Here is a 24417-nt window from a genome sequence, read left to right on the forward strand (position 1 = left end):
ATGTCCACAACGTAAACTTGAACTTTCTTTTTGCTCGTTCTTTTATTGAGTTCATACAATAAATATGAAAACAACCAATGGTTGCTTGTATTTTTATTATTTTATAATCTATCAGTCGAATGTTTAATAATACATGAGAGTTTAATAATACACCGTGACAGAGAATCGATAATTCATTAATATAACATGTTGGAGAATCGGAACCCAACAAACTTATTTTTTCATTAATAAATTTGCTAACAAAAGCTTTAATCATGTGTAGCAATTCCGTTTTGTTAACTTTTTTCTTGTTTTAAATTAATATGGCAACAAGTGAATATAATTTGAGAAGTACGAAAGATGATAAAATATCCGACTTGTTCGATAACAATTATGTAAACAAACCAGGGGACCATTCACAGAACGAACCTCCAGGCAGCGAACACCAACCTCAACCGGTACTAATGTTTAGCACGGCGCCACCGCAAGTCAATGATTCCACTTACCCAAGAATCTTCCAGGGTAATTGCACGGAGGCTCTAAATTGGCGGGCGTACTATGAAAATTGGTTGATATTTAAGCATTCGCTAATGGTAGATAATGAAGGTAACATGAGAGACAGCCGCAATGAATTCAACCCGACGATGGTAACATCACTTTTGAACCTGTTATTGCGCGAACCTGCTAATCACTGGCCAAATTCGCCACCTGCTAAGACAAAACGATCATTCAATGAGCTGAAGACTTGTTTTCATGAACATTATAACCCAAAAGAGTCGCGCTAGAAAACTTGAAGAGACATTTGGACCGTAAAACAAGGTGCTCGGAGAATCAGTGGATGATTACTTTTTTTAGAATGCATGCACTTGCTTCCACCGCCGATGGACAAAAATGACATCAACGATTATTCAGTCGTTCGGCAAGGCTTGAGAGATGACATTAAAACAGGAGTGACGTGCATGCACCAGAGTGACATAAATGAGTTGCTGAACGCCGCGAAAGCAGTAGAAGCTAACTTTTCGAACAGTAACAACTTAGAGAATTCATTAATATAACATTTCTTACGTTGTTTCTTGTTGGTATTGCTTGTACCGTTGTAAAAATGAAGGTTACAATTCATTTCCTTGCAGTACTTCGTTTAGTCCAATTGAGAAGTTGTTCCAAATAAGAAAAGCTTTTCATGAAATCAACTTGGTAAGTTTTGATTCAATTGTTTTTCATCAATCTTAAATATTTACAGCGATATTTTTTTGCGAATAAATAATATAGGATTCTGCTTGAGTCTAAACTGTCTTTGTTTCAAGTCAAAAAAATTTAATGAAACATAATGCAACGGACAGTTGGTGTTTGTAATGTTCGCAGCGATAAATGTTCCACGCAGGCAGTGGAGAGGTTCCGACGTGAGGTGGTCCAGTGGTGCATGGATGACCTCTTTCCACTCTTCCTCTTCGTCGTCATCAGGTCACGCATCCAACATCTTGGAGCTGAAATAAATTTCATCAACGAGCTGACGGACAAGAACATGGAGATGGGGGAGCTTGCCATTATGTTCACCACACTCAAGGTTTCGTCAGTTTTTATTAATTCATTTTCTGTTCATTATTCTATTTAATTTCGTTAATTTTTATCAAGATTTTTTAAATAATTTAAATAATAATTGTTTTTAAATAAATTTTATACTGCATGCTTTTTGCAAAACATGGATTGTTTGCGTCCTTTATAACTACTGGGCTGCACAAAAATTTGAAATCTACTGATAACTAAGTAAATGAGAAAAAGTTATTTTAAGACGTACCTCAGTGCAGCGTCTGTTGACATATCATTCAAGCACTCCTCGCTTTGAATACATCTAGCAGGGATATATCAGCCTGTTAACTTCAGACCATCAGTTATCATTCTTGTTCTTAATTTTTTATGGCGCAGTTCTGACCTGACGAATGCAGGGTTTTTTTCTTCAACTTAGTTGCAATCATACATTCGTACCGCTAAGACTGCAACATTCGCACAACACTTAACTGCGTGTAAATGTAATATAGTTAGAATAATGGTAATTATATTATTAGTTGTGCATATGTGCAAGCACCGCATCATGTGAACGAGGCATTTTTGAGTTTTAACGCGGACAACATTCGAACTGTCTGCTGGGCTAACCTTCTGGCCAGTGTGTTGGCAGTCTCTTGAGGAATCGATCCCGGATATTTCGTTAGTAAGCAGGATAATAATTGGAAGGGTTTGATCAGATTGCCATCACATTTTGTCGTATGGAACGTCTTCATCCATCAGATTTTCAGTTTCAGTGCGAGTTCATAGTAAAATGAAATGTATTGCATTTAAATTACAAACTATTTATTTAACATCAAATACATTTTAAAAAGATTATCGTTAATTATTTGACAGGCTTGCTATTTCCAGATTCTTAATGAAAAAGTTTTTTAGTGTTTGATCATTTAAAATTTAGTTAACGATTTTTGAAGAGCAATTTATTTTTCTTTTCGACTTTTCTGTCTTTCATGTTCTAGTTGATGTTCATGTTTGTAAATTTAGAATTCTACATCTTCAGAAAGTTTCATGATATACTATAACTCAAAGATGCATTTAAAATAAAACGTATTCTCATTATCAGTAAATGAAATTTTGGTTTGTTGTTATGTGATTTAAAATTTTATAAACTTGTAAACTGTTGTTAACTTTAATGTAAAAATGTTTTATACATTTTTTATTGATTAATAATTGACTATTTCTGAATCAAAGTTGCATTCCAATCACGTCAACTGCTTGGCACTGGCTGTTGCATTTAAATCTTGAATTTCAAAAAGATATTGTTTATTTTAAATATACAGATTTTTTTATAAGAGGTTTGTTGAATATACCGGCTATACGCTATATTTAAATATTTTTAAATTTATTACATCGTTAAATCAAAACCAGTTACATTTCATTATTTTTCAGTTTAATTTACCTTAGTGGCGTGAAAAGGAAAACTTTTTTGGAATTTGGATTGATTGATTGACTGACTGACTGACTGACTGACTGACTGACTGATTGATTGATGATTGATTGATTGATTGATTGACTGACTGATTGATTGATTGATTGATTGATTGATTGATTGATTGATTGATTGATTGATTGATTGATTGATTGATTGATTGATTGATTGATTGACTGACCGGATGTTTACAAAATTAATCATGCAATTTAAAGCGTGTGCAGATGTTAATTTTGTGACAGTAATAAAATATAGCTTATTCATCAATTCAAATGCGTGCGTTCTTTGATGAAAATATTTGTGACGTGATCGTGGGTAGAAAATTAGAAATCTAAGTTCAAATAAAATGATGATTTATTTACAGAATGAAGTGCAAACAAGTTGATTAAGAGCTGTCCATAAAGGATGTCTGCCTTTCTTTCCATTTTTTACTTCACGTCGTCACGAACTGTCTTTTAATTTTAAAATCCTCGCCCCGTATAAGGTATGTCACAGATTTTTACACCCCCACATATAAATCCTAAGTCACAATCTTTGACCTTCTTTCAAAGTTGCCATTTAGTTGCAACAATTTTTAAAAATTTAACCAAACTGTCAATATCAAGAATAATAATGAACAAATGAAAATCGGTCATATCTGATTGTGTTAGATCTGCATAAACCTGCGTATGTCTTCATGGATAAAAGCAAAAAATGAGTCATAAAGAAGAAGAGTTTTATCATGCGCAGGCTACCTAACACATATAAAATTCTATTAACTTTTTTGATGAAATGTTCTCAACGAAAATTTTACAAATTCATGTTAGAAATTTGAAAATAAGCAAAACGGGATGTCACAAAAGTTTTACCTCTTCTCTCTCTCTCTCTCTCCTTCCCCTTGTCACAGTGTCATAAATTATTTTCCCTCTTCTCAAAGTGACATTTTTAAGGGCAGCCCCTCAACAATGAAGTGCAAACAAAACAATTATTCAGTGACCGGATAACAAAAATGTCTGTTGGTACGTTTGTATGTAGTCTTTTGTTAAGAATAATAGGTGTGTTTCATTTTCATTTATTTATTCGTTTATTTAAAAATGTTTTGTACTTTTTATAGCATTTAAAATTAATTTACAACAAAAGTATCACAGAGAAACTGACTAGTATATCGATTGCTCGTAAGAATATCAAAAAATAAAAGTTAATTGCATAAAACGACGATAAAGCAATTTTAAAACGCAGAAATTAAAGGTAAAAATCAAGGTATAAAAATTTACAATTATAAGATAATTTATGCTGCACCAATTTGCCACGGATTTTCATTTTCTTCATTGGACTCAATATTAAGAATAAGATCACTATGACCACTTGGTGCAAACAGGTCACTACCGGGTTGAATATCTTTTTGAACTCCGTGTCCATCATATGGTTTCGCACCGAAGTCATCGGCATTGCAATCGATGTTAACAGTTTCGTCACTCATGTCAAGTAATTCTTCTATGTTCATTTTTTCTGGCTTCTTGTTGACGTTAACAATAGAGGTCATGTTATTATGCTGATGATTGTTGTGCGAGTCATTATCCTCATTATTTGTGTTTGTAGGACTACTGATAGTTTTTTCGTTTATGTTGGTGTCATCTGCGTCATCGTCTTCAATGCCACTTTGTTCCTCTGGTTCGTATTCTGCCTTTTCAATGTTTTCCGCACTTATTTTGCTAACCCTCTCATCCTCATTATCATCAGCCATCAAAGTCACGCCAGCATCTGAAAAGTTATCAGAAAAACCGAAGTGTTCTATTTTGGCATCGGTCGCAAGCCTTTTGTTGGTTGGATCGTGATCGTCCATCTCCTCGTTGTTATTTAAAGAAAAGTATTTGTTTGTTTCACCCAACGTTTTGAGAAGCTTGCTGTTGTTATCGCTCAATGAGCCTTCATCAACGTTCACGATTTTAGAAGTGAAGGACATTTTGGAGCTCCTCCCACTGCTGACGTCAGTGTCGCTACCTTGATCTGAACAGTGTATGTCGTTTGGGTGAATGACGATCAGTTGTCTGCATCCCTTCCCACTAAAATTATTTCCATCGGTGTACAAATTTTCCACCATGTCATCCTTCACTTCGGACAACATCCCCTTTGGGACTGAAATTAATTTCTTGTTCTTTTCAGTTGATTCGGAAAAATTCTCAATAGTGACGTTACAATCTCTCAATGAGATCACATTCGAATTTGAAGACTCTGCGTATAAAGATTTTTTTGATAAATCATCATCGTACAATTTTTTTTCATTTTGTAGCGCCTCTTCATTATCAATTACATTTATATCATCGAATATGTTGATTGGAATTTTTTTCTTCATGGCAGCATCCTCGTCATAATCATCAGATTCCATGTCGTCGGTGGCCGGCTCAATGGAGAGAGTGATTGTGTTGAAACTGAAGTTGTCGTTAGCTACTGATTCTGCAGCAAATGCATCATCAACGTCTATGAGGTCACACGGAGATCCGCTGTTTGACAACGTTTCATTCAATCTCAAAACATCTACCACTGTGGTTGATCGGCTCTCTTTAAGGTTGCACAACTGATTTATAATGGTTTGAAGGTTTGGTCTCTTGGATGCATCGTTCAAACATGCGTGCCTTATGGGTTCCCTGTAAAAGAAAAACATTTTTCCATTCATACATTTAAAGATAAAGTTTATAAAAATCTAAATAACAATTTATCTCTTTGCGTGCACGTGGATGATTGAAACTTCAGCGTTTTTTGACTTGCATGTGAAAGCACTTCCTCATCATTCAATTCAGGGAATGGTAATTGGCCAAATGTCATTAATTCTGTAACAACTATTCCAAAAGACCTTTAAAGTAATAAAGACGAGTCACAATCTAACAAAAACTTTGAGCAAAAGGAAAAAACAATTTTTATCTACCAAATATTGGCAAGTTTTGTTAACTTTCTTAATTTTAGTATTTTCCCATCAAAATGAATCGATTCTGGAGCCATCCATCTTATAGGGAACATGTAGTTTTGCCATTTGAAATAGTCAACCTACATCATTGTTTAAACATATTAAATATTCGACATCATAATATAAATTCAAAATATACGGGTATAAATGCTTATTAGATAAATTACTGTAGGGGTATAATATATATCGAGAAAGTCGTTAAAATTTTTCGAAAATTCCAGACATCAATTTAAAAGGAATAATTTACAGGAAACTTCTCTTCAGCCAAACCGTAATCACCAATCTTCACCGTCAAATCTGATGTCACCAAACAGTTTCTCGCCGCGAGATCTCTAATAAATTTAAATTCATAACAATGTTCAATTTCGAACAAGTTAGAGAGTAAATTGTCTTGTAACCTGTGAACATATTTGTGATTGTGGAGAACATCTAATCCCGTTACAATATCCAATGCAAACTTCAACAGTAATCCGTTCTGAAACGACGACTTGTTAGCCACACTGTGCGCACTGAGGTAAGACTTGAGATCTCCCTGGTGTCGTAGCATTTTTTATATTGATTTTGACACAAACGTATTTTATGCTCCATCTCATTAAAACTTATGAATACTTACAAGATGGCAATATTCGAGCAGCGAGCAGTGCGGACGTTCGTGAACATTAACTTTCAAAAATGACAAAACGTTCTTATGGCGAATTTCTCTGTAGAAATTGATCGTGTAACTTAATTAGGCAATTTCAAAATAAACGATGTCAGGCAACCCAACCTGTATGCGGACAATTCTTTCCAAAAATTTAAATTGGTTATCGGCGTAACATTCTCATCGTCTAATAACGAAGTCAAGACGCATTGTATGAAAACACTTTTGTCTTTGGTTGTTACTAAAAATACCTTCAAAAAAGTGTTTTTTAGTTCAAAAATCACTGTTTGAATAAAGAATATAAGATTTTATTACAACTTAAAAATTACATTAGCTATCAATGGAATGATTGAATAATAAAACAATTACTTCTCCATAGAGACTTTTTCCAATCAAGCTGCCAGGTTGAATTGATGATTTATCAATATGGAATTTTGAATCTGGAATGTTTCAATATCGTTTAAATTGACCAACAAACTTTGAAACATTCACATTTTACCTATTGAAGTCAATATATTTTTTATTTCTTTATCCGTGTCAATATTTTGAAGAAGTTTTTCTGTATAAATTTTTGGTCTTAAACTTTTAACGATAATATTATCTTCAGACCCTGGAATGCATATTTCAATTTCAGGTAATGTATCAAAAGCAACTTTTGTATCGGGGTGGAATGACGTTGGAAATGAGGCCTGACTCGCAGCCTTGTTTGCGTTCTGCACGCCTTCATGTAAACGCTTCAATGAATTTTTATGTAATGAAACATATTGAATTGATTAAATAAACTTTTTCATTTTATTCATTATAAGTTTTTGGCATGCAAATGGTTAAAAAATCATCTAACCCCAAACGTGAAGCCACTGAATATACTCCACTTACGCCATTGCACACAGGCCAACAGGAGGATGACAAGTACAAGAGTTGTCAAACAGGAGAGCACTAGTGCTGAAAAGGAAACATCACTCCAAAGCTTCAAGAATTAGAAAATAATAAAAATAAACAGTTGTCATTTTATTTTAGTAACATCTACTAGCTCGAAAGCTTTGTTAACATTTTACTATAAAATGAAATTTTAAATTTTTAAATCGAATCAAGTACGTAAAAAAGTTAAATAAAAACTCAAAGTCTAAAAGCATATATTACACTTAATTAAATTAAATATTTTTAATTTTAACATAACCAAGATTAAATGCACAATTAATTAAAGGCACATTCAAAATTAATTAATCCATCAAACGAACTTGTGGGAGCATTTACATGTGTTTCTTAAACAGAAGATAAATAAATTGAGGATTATTCAAATCTTATCAGTCAAACAGGCAAATCGTAACAACCAGGTTTCTAGCGAAGCGCCGTTGTAACCAAGGTGCTAGCACCTGTTGTGCTTCCTTGCGTTGTTAGCAAAGATAGTTCACTAGATTTGGTTTCACGCAGAAAATATTTGATAAAAAAACGAAACGCTGATATCATATAACGTTATAATGTTATGATGTATTAAATATTCACGGCGTCCTCCGTTGTAAACGACTAACCGATGTAATAAACTCACAACAGCCACGCTATTTAGAAACGTATGCACAGGAACAAAATGGTTTTATAACAATTCTGAGATTTGAGATGAGTTTGAGTTTGAAAAAAAATTGTTTCAAGAATGATTAGGGGAGAGTGGGGATGGTTGAGACAAAGGGTTGGATGGGACAGGTCAATAATAAGAAAATTATGCGCTTTAAGAGTACTCTTTTAGTTTATCTTTTCCGAATATCATGTCATTTATGTTTATCTAAAAGCGGATCAAATTTCATGCACGTTTTTAATTTCCGGACTGAAAAAACTGTTTTTGGACCTCGAAAGTAAAATTTAGGTAATCACATTTTTTCGTTTTATTTTACATTAATTTTGTTTTTTTAAATACATTTGCTATTATTAATTTTATTGTTTATTTAGCGATTCTTCTCGTATAATATTGTCACTTAAACAATGACAATAAAAAAGTTAATAGAACTTTTATAACCTAAACCTCAGTTGGGGATGGTTGAGACAATCATTTAAAGGGTTGAATGAGACATCTCAATCAACCCTGAATAATTAATTATTATGTGTTCTTTATAACTCTTTACCTTTTAGTTATATAATCAGTAAATATAAATTTAGGCTGTTTTGTATTAATTTATCTGATAAATTAATTGAATAAAACATAAATTATTTATGTTTTTTTTTATTTATTTTTATTAGCATTATTTAATTTATTATATTTATTTTGGAAGACATGCCACGAACTCAGATATTTTTGCTAAAGAAGAATTTCTACCATCCAAAGTAACTGAAAAAATTGACGGATTGTGAAGCTGTGAATCCTAACAGTTTGAATAATTTAGAGTCTACAGATCAAGTTTTTTCACAGCAGGATAGTGCCTACAAACCAAGTGAATCATCAAATCCCCAATTGAATAACACTATTGAAACTTGCAAAAATGTTCTTGATGAGATCTCTAAAATATTTAAACCTGAAGACATCAGGCCATTTCTAGTTGCTCCACCTAGGAAACTGAAAGGTAAACACCCCAGGCTAGGTAAAACAAGGATTTTAACAGATACTCCAATTAAAAATGAAATTTCTCAAAAACAAGAAAAAAGAAGGCAAAAAAGAGAAAAAAAAGTAAAATGTGAAAAGAAAAGTTGCAGGCGATTGAAATTTTCAAGCAATTCTGGCAACAAAAATAATGGTGATGATGATGATGCTCTGTGTCTTTATTGTTGCTCTTCATGGTCTTCTTCTACAAATGGTGAAAGCTGGATTAAATGCCAGGGAAAATGTAAAGAATGGGCACATACTGCTTGTGCTGGTATTTCAAAGATAGAACAAAATTTTGTTTGTGAAAAATGCAATTTGAAATAAATATTTTGTCAAAACTTTATTTTTTTCAAATTTATTTTATTTGATTTTGGTGAAATTTAATAACAATTTATCCTATAATATTTTCTAATAATATGTCATAAAATAATGTTTTCTTGCTAATAACTTCTGCAAGCCATAAAACAAAAGCATGGGATATTAACTTTTGAAATATCAATGAGTTAAATGGTGTCTCAAGCATGACTCCTGCTGTCTCAACGAGTACAGTAGCAGGGATGGTTGAGACATTTAGGTACCTGTAAAACTTTTGAAACTGTCGTCTAGAATGACTCACAATGTTGCATGAGGTTATAAAATCTTATTCAGTAGACCCAGCTCTAACTGAAATGCTAAAAAAGTGTTTAATGATGAAGGGCATTACATTTTGTTTACGTTTCTCAAGCATCCCCACTCTCCCCTATATTTTAACTGCTAAACAATTTTTAAATGATATATCCATTTGCAACCATCTTAGAAACCGGTAGTGCTTCATTTTTGTTTCCCCTGCTCAGAATGTTTAACAATGAAATCACTGACCGATTCTATCATGTTTAAAAACATACTAACATATGTAGTTCATTAAATTATCTATTTTCGATTAAATTTCAGGAGGCAATGTGGCAAAATTTGAAAAGTTATTTACAAAATTTAGAAGTTATTTACAAAAATTGCAAAGGAGAGACCTAAAAATTAAGGCAGAAGAATTCGCAAATATATACACAGCTGATCTCAATCAACATTGAAGAATTCAAATTGAAAGTTATAAGCAACACGCTCATGATCATGGATCATGAATTATTTATATATCCACGCTTTGCCAGTTGACAAAAATTTGAAATAAATCATATAAAAATATTAAGTCTCAGTTATTATGACAATTGGAAAAGACTTCTCTAGCATCACCACCGCCTTGAAAATGTTTCTCACGCTGCCTGTCAGAGAGTCATCAGGAGAACGATGTTTTAGTAAACTCAAAATTATCAAGAACTACACGGGAAGTACAATGGTACAGAAGAAACAATCAAATCTGAGTTTAACATCAATTGAACATGAACAAACATCCCTTGTTAACTTTGATGACATACTCAGTACATACATATGCAGCTAAGAAGATTAAAAGAATTTATTTTTAATGTACTGTATTTAGAACCATTCTTTGGTACGTTGCAATACAATAAAGCTTTTCATTTTCTGATGTAATATAACCGCATTGTAATTGTCTTCCAATGTTATGAATACTCTATGTTATGTAATAACATGTATATCAATGTTTTCATAAATAAAACATTTTAATAGCAAGCTTGTTGTATGCAATTTAAACGACTGCATTTAAACACTAGTTTACGCTAATATAACAATTTCTTGCTGGGGGAGGGAACGACAAAACAATCTAGAAACTTTTGAAATTAAATGAAAATGAATATTTTCTTAAATTTTTAAAAAATTGAATCTAATAGTTGAAAAACAAACAAGACATTATCCACAATTTTATATCCCGTTTTTTCGAACTGTCCTAATTTCGCTGTCTGTATCTTTATATGGGCCGAGATTATGGCCTGTACTCCGTGGAGATACCACGGTTGCTCCTAGTTTAGCTATATTTAAAAAACTTATAATTTATCCTTCATGCTCAGACATTTTTATTTCATGCTGTTGATTTTGCAGTCGGTCACAAACGTTTTTGAATTTGATTATACTATAATTATAGATTATAATATGGGTTATAAATTATAATATGGGTTATAAATTATTTTTTATTTCTTCAGACGTTTGATTTTCGTTAGTCTATCTATTCGCTTTATTTATTCTATTTAAATTGTCATTATTATGTCGATTCGAACATTAATTTCAAATATTTATGTTTATTCAATGAACGAACTCATCTAATTATTTTATTTTATTTTTTGTCTATGTCAATAAACATTCTGTTTTCTTTTATTCATTGCAATGACTATTAATCTTAATTTTGTTTGATTATTTTTCATTGTTGTTATGTTGATGTGTTGCTCTGGGTTTATTTTTGAAATAAACAAAAATTTTCGCCCCCATCCAGAAAAATCTACTAGTTCCGGCATTGAAATCAAACTAGCAGAGTTTAATTCAGCGGCGACTAATAAACTGCACCAACCGAGTAGTTTCACACGTGCCAACATCTGGATTTTTAAAAGCGGCATATATATATATATATATATATATATATATATATATATATATATAGTTGTCATAGTGCTTTGATGCTTTTTGTATAATCATAATCATCATCGATATCACGATCAAATTAAATTAAATAAATAGTCGGCGTTTTCCTTTGTTGTTTCATTAGAATCATAGTCATTACCGAATTCGCAAATAAACGAAGAAATTTTTCTTTGATGTGTGTCGTTAGTAACATAACCATCACTGACTTTGCCTTGACGTAAAAAAAATTGTTTTATTGATGTGTTAAAAACATTAAAAAAAATGGCGTTCATTGCTTTTTTAAATTGGATATTAAATTGCTATTTCATTATTTAACTATTTGTATTGGTTTCGCAGGACACTAAAGCGGGGCATGGGGAGCAAAATTCGGTACTGTCCCGCTCAATTCGGGACGGTTGGCCACTATGGTAGTTTATTAATGTTCGGAATAACTTTTTAAATGAATTTTAAATACAGAAAAAAAATTTTCGATATTTTTCGAAATCAAAAAAAGCAAATTTCAAAAATTGTTACATATATTCAAAATCATCACTATCATCTTCTTCGTCATCACAACATTCATCTCCATCATCATCAGTATGAAATTATAACAAACATTCAACAGTAGATTTGATTTAATCAATTGTTTCACCAATTATATACAAATATTCACTTATTTGAATACAGTGCAAAGTTACCGAATTCTGTTGGATATTTAGGTATTTCAGGGTTCTTTTTGTTTAATAAATTTACTATAGGATTATCTTTATTTTGTTTTTTCCATTGGTTTATCCAGCCCTGGAAGCACAGACAGACCCGATAGTTAGGTTTACGCTGACGAAGGTTACATGGCAGTTTTGGTCGGTGGTAGTAGAAATTGGATGACGTGGTTGTTAGTTTCTACTTTCTTGAAAAATTTTGAATCGAATATGTTGACTAAATAAGTGATGATAGGACATGATGAAGGTATGTAGTTGAGCAGAATTAATTTTTTGATGAGAAACTGTAGTTGTTGAAGTTGTTGTTGTGTAGCGAAATCAGACCAGGAAGCTGCACATTTAATGTGCAAGATGATGAGTGATTCAGCGATGTCGAATAATTTGATGCATATGAGACAGATCATATAAGCCGAGTGTTTTGAGTGCGTAAAATGTTTGAAGACCTTTTGTGATGATGCGGTTAAAATGAGGTGCTAATGTTGAGTTAGGAGCATGGAATTATATAATTCAATGGTTTGGAGGATGTAAGTTAGATATAAGTTACTTCATTTCTGCGTCTGTCAGAGTCTATTTATTTCAAGTATATGGTGGTGAGATAGCCAATGTTATTTTTTGTAATGGAAATAAAATTAATATTAATTGCAGTAGACATATATAAAAATGTTTGTACTTGCAGCAGATGTTTGTATTGTATAATATATAATGTATATAAAAAGTTTGTATCTTTGCTAAATTGTTTACAAATATACCGGGACTTTAATATCGCCGTGCCGTCCGAGATCGTAATATATTCATTTGTTGTTGTTAGATGGATTGGACGATTAGAGATACGCTTGTGTTTAAAAAATACGTTGATTTATCTTCAACTTCCGCCATGAAAAATTTCAAACTTTTGATTTGTACATCGCTTTGGGGACTAGTTCTGTCAGCTAGCATCTATGATCTTTTTGTCTTATCGCAGAGTTAGTTTGAGTTGCATTGAAGGGCGCTATATAAATTCTCTAATAATAATAATAGATTTCAATTCTATCAGCCGTGCGAATCGCATGACGACTGAGAACTGGTTGAACTGCCATAAGATAATCCATGCAAATGAAAAAATGCTTAAACATTCTCCAGCTTTCTGAGGAAGTGCCACGCTGAAACATTTTTTAATATAATATTATTATTATTATATAATAATTTAGTTTTCATTATCTTCAATAGTTCAATCATATTAATAGTGTGGTTCATGCTTTTTTTTATTATCTGAGAAAGTTTAATTCAGCGTACAATTTCTACTCTATCTATCAATCTATCTGTATAAATAACTATATGACCTGAGACCGTCCAGTTTACTACTTAGCATCTCAATTATTGAATTATCTGTGTGAGATTTGCATGCCTTACCTTAGCTCTGACTTGTCTATTCCATAGGCACATATGTATTATTATTGATATTGGCTACAAGCTTGAAAAAATTATAATGATACTATAATTATAATAGATTATCATACAATATACATACATAATAGTATAATACTATTAGGATAGTAACAGATGGATGAAGCATAAAAATTTAATAAAAAAGTTAAATGATCAATTATTTTATTTTCTTTCATTCTAACCACCCTCTATCTAGCTCTATGAAAAACAAATTAAGCATTAAGCTAAGCTGGAGATGCATTTAAATTTAAAGCAAAGTGCAAGATTTCTTTTCTTGCTGCATAGTTAGATGTTCTAATTACCTAAATATAAATCTTTTCTGATGTTCAGTTTTTTATATAATTTTTTGTGCCATAAAATAAATAATTTATTGGAATTATCTTAAAACTAAAGGTGTCAAACACAACCCAGACGTTCTAAACAGTTTAGGCGAAGGGTGGTCCTGTCTTAATTCACATGTAATTTGTCATAGTTATTCTGCAAAATTTATTGATTTCTTATCAATATATGTTGTTTCATAGAAAGATTTGTCAGATTTGGATTGGCTTGACATAAAAGAATGTTTAAACTTGAAATGGTGGTTCTTGGGTCAAATTGTTTTATGCTTTTCATGCAGATGCATTTCTATTCCTGTTAGTGTTTCACTTTTTTAATATTGAAAAAATTATAAAACTAAGCTATAATTGTTAAAAGCAAAAAACATCGAGTCATTTGACTTGGCTTGGCTTGTTATTCGTGATGTTCATTGCTGTCTGTCACTTGATTAATTTCTTTAATTTTATTTGGCCAATTTTGAAGGTGAAAAAAGTAATGTACATTATCCTTGGTGTTTTGTTTGTTATATTCAAGATGTCAGAAATAATATTTTTGATTCTGGCAAAGATTTCAATGACATATCTTGTTTCTTGCCTTACACATTCAAAGGTGTGTGTCTGGCTTGTGGCTATATTTCATATGATAATTATCAAATGGCATTACTACCACAGCTCTTATTTAGGTATATATTATTTTTAAAGAATTATTCCAAGTATTTTATTTGTCTTTTTAATCATCCAAATGATTAAAAAATTTTAATGAAACATTTAAGAAAATGACAATGGTCATGACTTGGTTGTGCAGTATTCTACATTGGCGTACACCACAATCAGATGTGTTTACTTTGGTATGTACTTAGTTCAGACTGAAAGTACAAAAAAAATCATGATGTTGCATGAGAGTTGTAGAAAAGACCTGCCATTGAATGAAATAACTGTTAAAAATTTCAAGTACATTTATTACAAACGGCATTTCTGTAAGATTTTAGACTGCTTGTGCTATTGTTTCTATGTGCCTCTTCTTTCATTTGGTCAGATAGTACCTTTTAGTGAATTTAAAACCCAGGTTTGTTTATTCTTTGATGAATTCATCATGATTTTAAACTATAATTACATTTTTCTCTTGAGTATCAATGTTCAATTATATTCTTAATGAATTAGATTAGCACTGTAAAAGGTGGAGTCCCAGATGTGTATGTAGCGGTGAAACTTCTTTCAAAGATTATATTTTGGAGTGTGTTCATGGAATTCAGCAATCATTTTATTTATGCATTTGCCTTATTACACTCTACATATATTCTCTCAGATATGTCACTACTATCTCTAGCCGGCATGGCATATTGGATAAGTCAATTGTTTACAGTGAAGTACATCATTCTGTGGTCATTCACGTCTTTAGTTACTCATTTTGATCACATTCAGACACCTCCTTTGCCCGGATGTACTTCAAAGTTTTTTCATGTGTCTTCAGTCTGGAGGTTAGTTTGTTGCAATAAATTAAAATTTATTTTCAACCATTTCATTTCTAATATTTTAAGTGAATTTTATTTTGTCATATTCTAAAATTTGAGTTTAGCGCAATAAAATTTTAAAATGACATGATAGTTTTTTTAGAATTGCCACCTAAAACAATATTTATTAAATTTTTTACAGAAATTTTGATTCAGGACTTTATAACTTTGTTAAAAGGTAATCATTTGAATATCTTGGTTGACTTTTTAGAAACAAATTAAATGTTTTCAACATTGAAGTCCTTACCGTAGCAAGTTTTATTTGAAACAAATTTGCAGCAACATATACATAACGTTAGGTGGGTCAAGAGAAGGCTTTATGAGGCAGTTATTTGCGTACACTATGTCCTTCTTGTTCCTCTCTTGTTGGCATGGTATGTCTGTAAACATCGTTATGTGGAGCTCACTGAGTTACATATCTATGGTTTTTGAGATGGTGTATATGAAGTATTTGAAGGATCATACCATGAAAGTAAATTGTTTTTATTCCACTTATTTTTTAATGCATCTTATTTTACTTCCAAGTTCATTCAGCGTATTAAATAAGTTTAGTTGTTAATTAGAATTTTTCGCAAACCTGAGTCTGTTGGTATTTTCCCAGATTTTACTACTTTGATGCAAGGTTGTTGTTAATATCAAAGCATCAGAAGCATACCCGATATATTGTTGTCATCTTTAACTCTTGTAACTACCAACACCAATGTTATGACTTCATAGATCTTTATATTTCCTTCACCAGTATTGTAGCTTTCAACAATCATCAAGTTATTGTAATTCTGTAGGTTCAAGATTTCCGATTGATGAAGACAACTGCAAACTTTTTTGAACGTCTGTTTGGATGCCAACAGTAATAGAAACACTAAACTAATCCAAGTAACTACATAAATCACAATTACAACTTTGCTTCAAGCCTAGCTACTGACTTCCCTATTTGCAACCCCTTATATAGCCTCTACAGTGGATTTTTACAATCCTCTATGGTGGGAAAAGATTCTATGGTTTGCAATCAATGACAAATAGCGAAGATATAACAAATATAACAAAATAACAATAATATTCCGGTGGATATAACTATATAAAAGGTGCTATTTGACCAAATAAAAGAAGAGGCACAAATATCTTTTGTATTGGCTGTAGCATCACCAATACTTTTGATTTCGAGTACCGTTATTTTTAACTATGCTTTCATGTATAGAATACCGAGTCACATCATCAAGTGATCTTGCGTTTGTGCTTCTTTCTTTAACTTTTTTTGATTTGTATTTCCCAGCAAACACATTGCTGGGCGAATGTTGCTGATAATCATTACAAAAAATCCTGGCATAAAGATGATGAACAGCTTGTATGATTTTTCATTTATTATAATTTATTTTAATATTCAAACGATTTTTATTCATATAAACAACCTGCGATGTAAACTTTAGAAGCTAGTTAATAATTCAGTCTGTATTTTGTATTTTAAGTTAATTTTTTTGTTTCAGAATTCAATAAAATATTCAGAGAAGTTTCTTGTCGTAGAATGTCTGATTTCTCTGGCAAACTTTCTAATTTTTGCCTACAGTACATTATCATTTTTGGGAAATAGAAGCTTCAGTTCATTATTTTTTCATCAGATTTTTATAAAAAGTAAGTTTGATATGTTAATTATTCTTTTCTCTTTCTTATTTTTTCAACAATAAATAAAATATTTTTTTCTCCATGTTTATTCTATACGGCTTGCAACATGAGTGCCAGACTCGAAAGTTTTTTGCCAGGATTGGTGTCAGAATTTTTTGAGATGTCAGATTGAAATATTTTTCATCCCATCCCACTCCAAAAAGCTCTAAAAAATTCGAAAATTTTTCTTTTTCGTGTTCCGAAGATAATTTTATAAGCTCGTGTTTTTCAGAAGATATATGTGGTTGATGATATGCAATCATCTGAAAAACTGATAACAAATTTTACTTTTATTATGCAAACCCTGCCTGCCTTAAAAAGAATTCCTTCATGATAGAATGACAGAGTTAACGAACTGCTATTGCGTAGGATGTTCAACTGTTTAATGATACTTTTAACCTCTTCTATTAAATTTTGACTTTTCATTCAATATCTTTTATTGTTACTAATTTAGCGAAGTATTTTACCTTTTTTTTTATCAACTATAACAATCGCAATGCCGTTTGAACTGGAATCCTAAAGATATGTTTAATTCAATCAGAATATGTAGGAACGTTTCTTTTTTGATGCTCTTATGAAATTTGCCATCTAAGTTTTTTACATAGTCTTGAACAATAAGCATTACGCAATAATGCAAAAAGTTCCATAATTACTTGTAGTTTTTAAATTTTATAACAAACTTAGGATAAATATAAAATTTAAAAAAAAATAAAAGAATCAACTGATTTCAAACGTTTTTGTAGCGTTTTCCATTTATTAATGTATTAATATTTGTATTAAAAGTAAAGCAAAAACCGAATTTTTTGAGTTGAAAATTTTTCAAGAAGTCCTAGTCCTAGTCGAACAAATTTTGCAACACCAAGCATCCAAAACATCCAAAAAATAATTCCAAGTGGTAGCGAGCCTGTATTTGTCATTGTCTGTTAAAATATCAGCTCAGCAGTTGACTATTTATATTTGATAAATTTGTTTTTACGACATTGAATTACATGACGTTTACATAAAAAAATTTTATCCCCCAATCCAAAGCATTAAAGATCTGACCATGGTTCCTATTTCACCGAAAATTAGCTTTGTTACAAGATCTGATTTTTGAACTTAATGCAGTATTTAATTATTTCACAAATAATTTTTATAGGCTTTCCTTTTGGAACGTTAACATTTCTTCTGGTCACATTTTGTGGGTTGATGACGAACAGATATTTTTTTTACAATGATGATAGATGATGGCAAAATGGTTTGACAACAAACATCTTTCAAATATTCATCGACATGTTGATTAGCGTCAATATCCTTAATCACATTTCCCCTTGATCAGCTTGTTATGACATAACGGTTACCACGAATCACGCAATCTGACTTGGAAAATCCGGTTGCCAAAAGATCTAAATTACATTTTTTCAGTTTTTCGACTGTTTGAAACATTTCAACTCAAAAATTTAGACATTTTTCCTTTAAATAAATGAAATATGACAATTTTAAGAAATTTAGTTATTACATTTCATAGTTAATTATTATTTAATTACTTATTACTTAATTATTTGTTAAATTGTTTAATGTATGTTTCAATTTTTTGTTTTGAAAGAGTCCAACATAACAAATATTATCATAAAATCAACAATAAACTAAAACTAATTATTTATATTATGGTCATGCGGTCATGTAGTCAGTCAGGTATCATTTTATTTAAATCTCAAAATTTACATATCTGCTTAATAACGACTCACATTGGTTTGCTTCAAACCAATTTTTTACTAGGTGGTTCCGAATGTTCCCTGGATTTCTAGTTTTCAATTTTATTAATTTCATCTTACAATTTAAGAAAAATTAAACAAAAGTGGATAATAAACGTTTATATTTACATGAAAACTGGTATATTTACAATCCTTTGTGACTACCTGTTAATGAGGACCACTTTTCAAATGACTAACAAAAAGACAACTGTTAGAAACTTAATATGTCTATTCATTACATCAGTGTCTTGTTGATTACATGATTAAAAATAATTAAAATTATTTAGCCAATTTTTGTTTTATTGGTAAATTGTTATCCATAAGCAGTCAGTCCCCAACAGATCAAAATTGAAAATAAAGAATCTACTAAATAATTGTATTACTCATTCATTGTTTGTCAAGTCTTCAACGCCGTTTTCTTGAAGGTGCGCTCGTAAAATTTGATTTTCTTGTTTCAGTTCTTCAAGCTGGTCGCTCATTTGTACCAGCTGCGATTTCACTTCTTCAAATTCTTTCAAACTCTCTTCAAGTTCTTGATTTTCTGCCTGCAGTTCTGCAATATACTCACACGCTTTCGACAAAATACCTCCTTTGCTCTGTCAATGTCATTATCATTATTCATTAAGTTTTTAGTCAATCATCTGTTTACACGTGTCACTCAATTTACGTTATTCACAATGTAAATTCATAGTAGTAAAAATTGAATATATGCTGCTTGTTTTTTGCCAAAATTTGTTCGAGTTTTCTGTGAAAGTCTAGAGATAAAAATTATGGAAAACCCATAACAAATATACTGTTGTTTGCCTAAAAATTCTAAAAATAAAGATGAAGAGTATTATTACTAACGTCAGGTTGCTTTGGATGATCAGGTGAACAGTCAGGTATGAGTTTGGCTAATTGAATTATCCATCCATTAATTTTGTCTCTTCTGCGTCGTTCAACTGGATGGTGATGAAAAAACATTTAGTCATCTAAAATCATAATGCTGCATGCTAGCAGAAACCCATGACTCTTAGTTATGTTTAGCCATTTTTTATTATCTAAATCCTCTATTCGTTTTCATCTAATTTGATTGTTCAACCCATTATACAATTGTCCATCTTGTGCCATCTAACCTCATTCTCGTTCGGGCATTTAACCACTTTTGATCATTCAGACATTCAACAGCGTATAATAATTATTTCACAACATTAAAAAAATCATTCCAATAACCTTCCTTGTGAGTCAATTTCCTCCTATCATCTCTGGAGGCCTTTGCAACAGGTTCTGACTTCACCATATTTCGAGGAATTATTGATCGTTGATTTGTTGATTGAGGAGCAACCATTAAATATATCGGACCTTCTGTATCATTTATATTATTAACATTAACCGTTACACGGAAGTAATTTAAGATACCTTAATTCAAATTTGTATGCAATCCTGTTATCCCTTAACCTTAGACTAAATAAAATTTAATTTGGTAACATTTTCTATGCCATAATGAACGTGTGAAACGAGTATAAAGGTGTGCGTTTTTGAACGGTCAAAATCATAATGGAAACGCAAAATCATGTTCAAGAAAAATATACCGATATTTTTAAAAGTTTTTAAGAGCTTTCTTCTTCAACAAGACAAAGCAATAACTACTGTGCCTTCAAAGATAAATCCTTAAACGTGCTCTACAAATTTATATATATATATATAAATGCGTGCGTGCGTGTGCGTCTGTGTACAAGAGATAACGAGTGCGCATACAAATGATAATAGATAAAACAAGTATTACGAAACAAAAAGAAAAACAAATGTCTGCAGAGTAGAGTGGATTGTATAATTGCATTCTACTGTCCAGATAACGTCAATAAATTATGATAATGATAAATGATAAATTATGATAACACAAACTTGAACTGTTTGTGGCATTTGAAGTTGTTTCTATAGTTGACTGTACGTTAGATGTCGGCATGTAGGTGAACCTGTTGACAAGGATTACTTCAACGTAATATTTATTCATTTATTTGTTCTGCAATAAACAATTAAACTCCATTTAAAATCTATTCCAATTCAATGATTTTTTATCACATGTTCTTTACTCAAAACTTTATTTTTGATGATTCAGCTAAAAAAAGATGAAAGTAACCTTGTAGGTTGAGTGTCGCTTGATGAGGAAACCTCATCAGCTCTGCCCGCCTGCAAACCTTCCAGTATTGTCTGTCGTGCATCAACAAAGAGCAAACATTACATTAATATTACTTATGATGTTAATAACGTAATTAAATTTTAAAATGCATTAAACCACTACAATTCAAAAAACAAAATGAAATAATAGAATACACGAATCAACGGAAACCTGGTTGGAGGACAGGTTGGACATAAGTTGTTGTACTTCATCAGAGGATGCCACTTGCACCACCCTGTATGTTACTGTGTGGTGTTGTTTCATTGTGCGTTCATCATTTGCTCAATCAGTCAATTATTCAGTCATCCATATATTTTATTGCAGAGTTGTTAATGACATTTCAGAAAGGTATCGTGCCCAATAAATATTGCAGATGTAAACAACACAAATTTTTAAAAGTATCGCCAATATAGATACTTTAATTTTTACCCTACTTTTTGAAAACATTGTTGAACAAAGTATAAAAACATGCCTTTACGAAGTTGAATATGATTTCAGACGAAACTATTACAAAAAAATTTATTCAACATGTCTTAAGAATATATCACTATAAAATTTAAAAATCAATCACCGCTTCACTAAAAAATTTTCGGGAAGAAACAAAATCTTTTTATTTCCACTACAATGATATAAACTTGAAACTCTGCTACAAATAAAACTGTACAAGCGATAAGTGTTGCATTCATATCAAGAGTCCACAGAGTGATGAACAGTAAAAAATATTGAAGCACTTTTCTAAGTATCAGAATACTGTTTGCTTTATTGATATTATGAAGTATTGTACTTTAAAATTTTGTACTATAACAATAGCAATTCAGAGCATAGTAAAAAAGTCATTGAACAATCTTATTCACCTGAATCACCGTGAAACTGGTATTGGCCGTTTGAATCAAGTGTTAAGGCAATGGCATTTGAATCATCTAAATCTGTAAAGTAGTCAGCATTAATGTTATTGATTAAAAGAATATGTTTTAATGGCAGATACAGTTCCTAAGTGTTTTAATTAGGTACGAATACCTTGAATTAAAAAACGAGCAACAATTCAAAATATTGTTTAATCAGTTAGAATGATGTAATGTTGTCAATTTGGTTTTAGTTCAGTGGTCAATTTGACACCAACCTTCAAATGTGATTTCCACTTCATCCTGGCCATTCACCAAATTCACTTTTTCCCTAATGAAAGAATAAAATAATTAAGTTACACTTCATCAGTGAGATTTAATATCAGGAATTTTAACATCTGAAGGAAAAAGCATGTATTTCATAGTAAATTAATGTCACTTTAATAAAAGATCATGTATTAAAAAAGTTATAGTTGATGTATATTGATAAATATTTTTCAAGTACTTTTCATCTTGCCTTTCTTTCCTAATATTGTCAAACCAGCTTGCATACTTTATTACCTTTTGTATGTAGTCAACTATAATCATTTTTTACAATCTCGATGTTGGTCCTTCGACTTAACAAACTTCTGAAGAACTTTTTAATCAGTAGTACTCAACAACATCTAATTCAAAAAAATTCAAAACTATTACTTTCTACATCATACACTTTTTAATGTTTCCTTCTACTGGATGATTTAAAAATATATTTGGAAAGCCTAGATTAAATACCTGACATAATCGCATTAAATTAAGTTAACCCCAAGAATTTCAGTACAAATAGAACTTTGTCAGAAATCAATCTTGCTTCTCTTCAGAGTTTACTAAGATCAATTGGTTTGCTACTGTTTCATAAAAAAATCATTAGCAATTTAAGAAGTTGCCACAAATTCAACTTTCAGAGAGTATATTTCAGTTAAAATCTGCATTTCCAACAAGTTTTTCAACATTTTGTTCACCTACAAATGGAAATACAACAAAATGTTATCACTTATATATGATAGGCTAGCACTGTCTGTGAATTTTTTAATGATGGGTGACTTCAATTTTCCTGAGATTGACTGGGTTTCATTCAGTTGCAGGGGTAATAACGAAAAGATGGAGAATAGATTTTTCAAATATTAAGAAGGAAAAATTTTTGTTACAACCGACAAGATTTAGAGATCCTCAAACTGCAAACATCTTAGATTTTGTGATATCAAATCAGGAATTTATTAAAAACAAAATACATTTTTACATTTTCCATCACTAGGAAATAGTGATCACTCAGTTGTTAGTTTCAAGATCACTGGGTTAGTGATTACAATGTGAAAAGTAAGAAAAAGTTTTGTCATGGTTAGGGAAATAACATGGGTTTCAGAAGTGTCCTGTCACAAGCAATGAAAGTTCCATCTGCTTTAACTGGAGGTGCAGACACAGTAGGCGGAAATTTTTTATAGTCAAAACGACCACATGTACTCTAGAATTTGTTTAAAAAAAGAAGAGCACTAATTATAAATTTAAAGTGAATAATAAACTCAATGAGTTGATCAAACAAAACCATTTACTCCGGAGGTCTAAATATAGATACGGTGAGGAAAAAATAGAAATGTATTGTCCAATCAGAGGAAAAATTAAAAAAATGTACAAGTGAGTTGAAACAACAAACTCAGGATAGAATTGCCAGAGAATATAACAATAAACCCAGAAGTTAGTAATTTTTGGTAATTTCAATATAATTTCAAATTGTTGGCATGTAATTTTTTGACGTATCTATCTATAAAATCCAGGAGAGTAACATTTATGCATGTAAATCGTTAATTTAATTAAATTTAGGTTTATTATATCAAGAAAGTAACTTAGTGGTTAAATTCGTCTACTAGTTCTCTGCCTGTTGATTGGTTATTGACTGTAGCTGTAATTATGTCAGCATACAATAAAATGTGTAGAGTTTGTGATTGCAAAATTAAAGGTAGGGAGAAAGAATTACAATGTTGTAAATATAAAAATTTTGTGCACAATAAATGTGTAAACATTCAGGAGAGCTGTTTACAGACCTTCAAAAGTTAAATATATAGTTTAATATTTATTGTATTGAATATTTAGAAGTTTTGAAAAAACTGGATACAATACCCATGATGACGATTGATTTTAAAAAAATTAGTGCAGCAAACAAATAGCTGGCAACTGGCAAGGAGCACATTAAACAAAAGTTAATTAATGCTGAAAAACAAGTAGTTTCTAGTGTTGAACTAATTAATGAAATGAAAATGATGAAAAGTGAAGTGAACCTGACTTTTGCTGATGATGTAGAAGGTGAAAATACAAAGGAACTAATAGAGGTGAATTCAAAAGTATGGAATGTTACTAAAAAATAGATGAGAATGAACAAAGAGAAAGGGAGAACAATTTGATAATATCTGG

General features: G+C 31.2%; 4 protein-coding genes across 4 annotated transcripts; 2 read left to right on the forward strand and 2 right to left on the reverse strand.

Annotated features, from left to right (window-relative positions):
• Window positions 1-302: 302 nt before the first annotated feature.
• HELRODRAFT_164305 (hypothetical protein) lies at window positions 303-2561 on the forward strand (the record flags this gene model as incomplete). The annotated part of the gene is made up of 4 exons (XM_009029275.1): window positions 303-754; window positions 1110-1173; window positions 1361-1543; window positions 2499-2561. 4 exons carry the CDS (start codon window positions 303-305, stop codon window positions 2559-2561), a joined length of 762 nt encoding a protein of 253 aa, XP_009027523.1.
• Window positions 2562-5932: 3371 nt separating this feature from the next.
• On the reverse strand, window positions 5933-6360 carry HELRODRAFT_138281 (hypothetical protein; the record flags this gene model as incomplete). Its single annotated transcript, XM_009029276.1, has 3 exons — window positions 5933-5989; window positions 6157-6241; window positions 6308-6360. Coding segments are annotated over 3 exons (195 nt in total), but the record flags the coding sequence as incomplete, so codon positions are not given.
• An 8709-nt stretch (window positions 6361-15069) lies between these two features.
• HELRODRAFT_135643 (hypothetical protein) lies at window positions 15070-15551 on the forward strand (the record flags this gene model as incomplete). Its single annotated transcript, XM_009029277.1, has 2 exons — window positions 15070-15145; window positions 15259-15551. Coding segments are annotated over 2 exons (369 nt in total), but the record flags the coding sequence as incomplete, so codon positions are not given.
• A 3529-nt stretch (window positions 15552-19080) lies between these two features.
• HELRODRAFT_189398 (hypothetical protein) lies at window positions 19081-22563 on the reverse strand (the record flags this gene model as incomplete). The annotated part of the gene is made up of 9 exons (XM_009029278.1): window positions 19081-19571; window positions 19822-19916; window positions 20188-20319; window positions 20860-20930; window positions 21095-21165; window positions 21305-21378; window positions 21988-22059; window positions 22254-22306; window positions 22481-22563. The coding sequence occupies 9 exons, from the start codon at window positions 22561-22563 to the stop codon at window positions 19359-19361; spliced, it is 864 nt and encodes a 287-aa protein (XP_009027526.1). The 3' UTR covers window positions 19081-19358.
• Window positions 22564-24417: the final 1854 nt, after the last annotated feature.

The sequence above is a fragment of the Helobdella robusta genome (genome assembly GCF_000326865.2).
Source record: "Helobdella robusta unplaced genomic scaffold HELROscaffold_6, whole genome shotgun sequence".
Lineage (NCBI taxonomy): Eukaryota > Metazoa > Annelida > Clitellata > Rhynchobdellida > Glossiphoniidae > Helobdella > Helobdella robusta.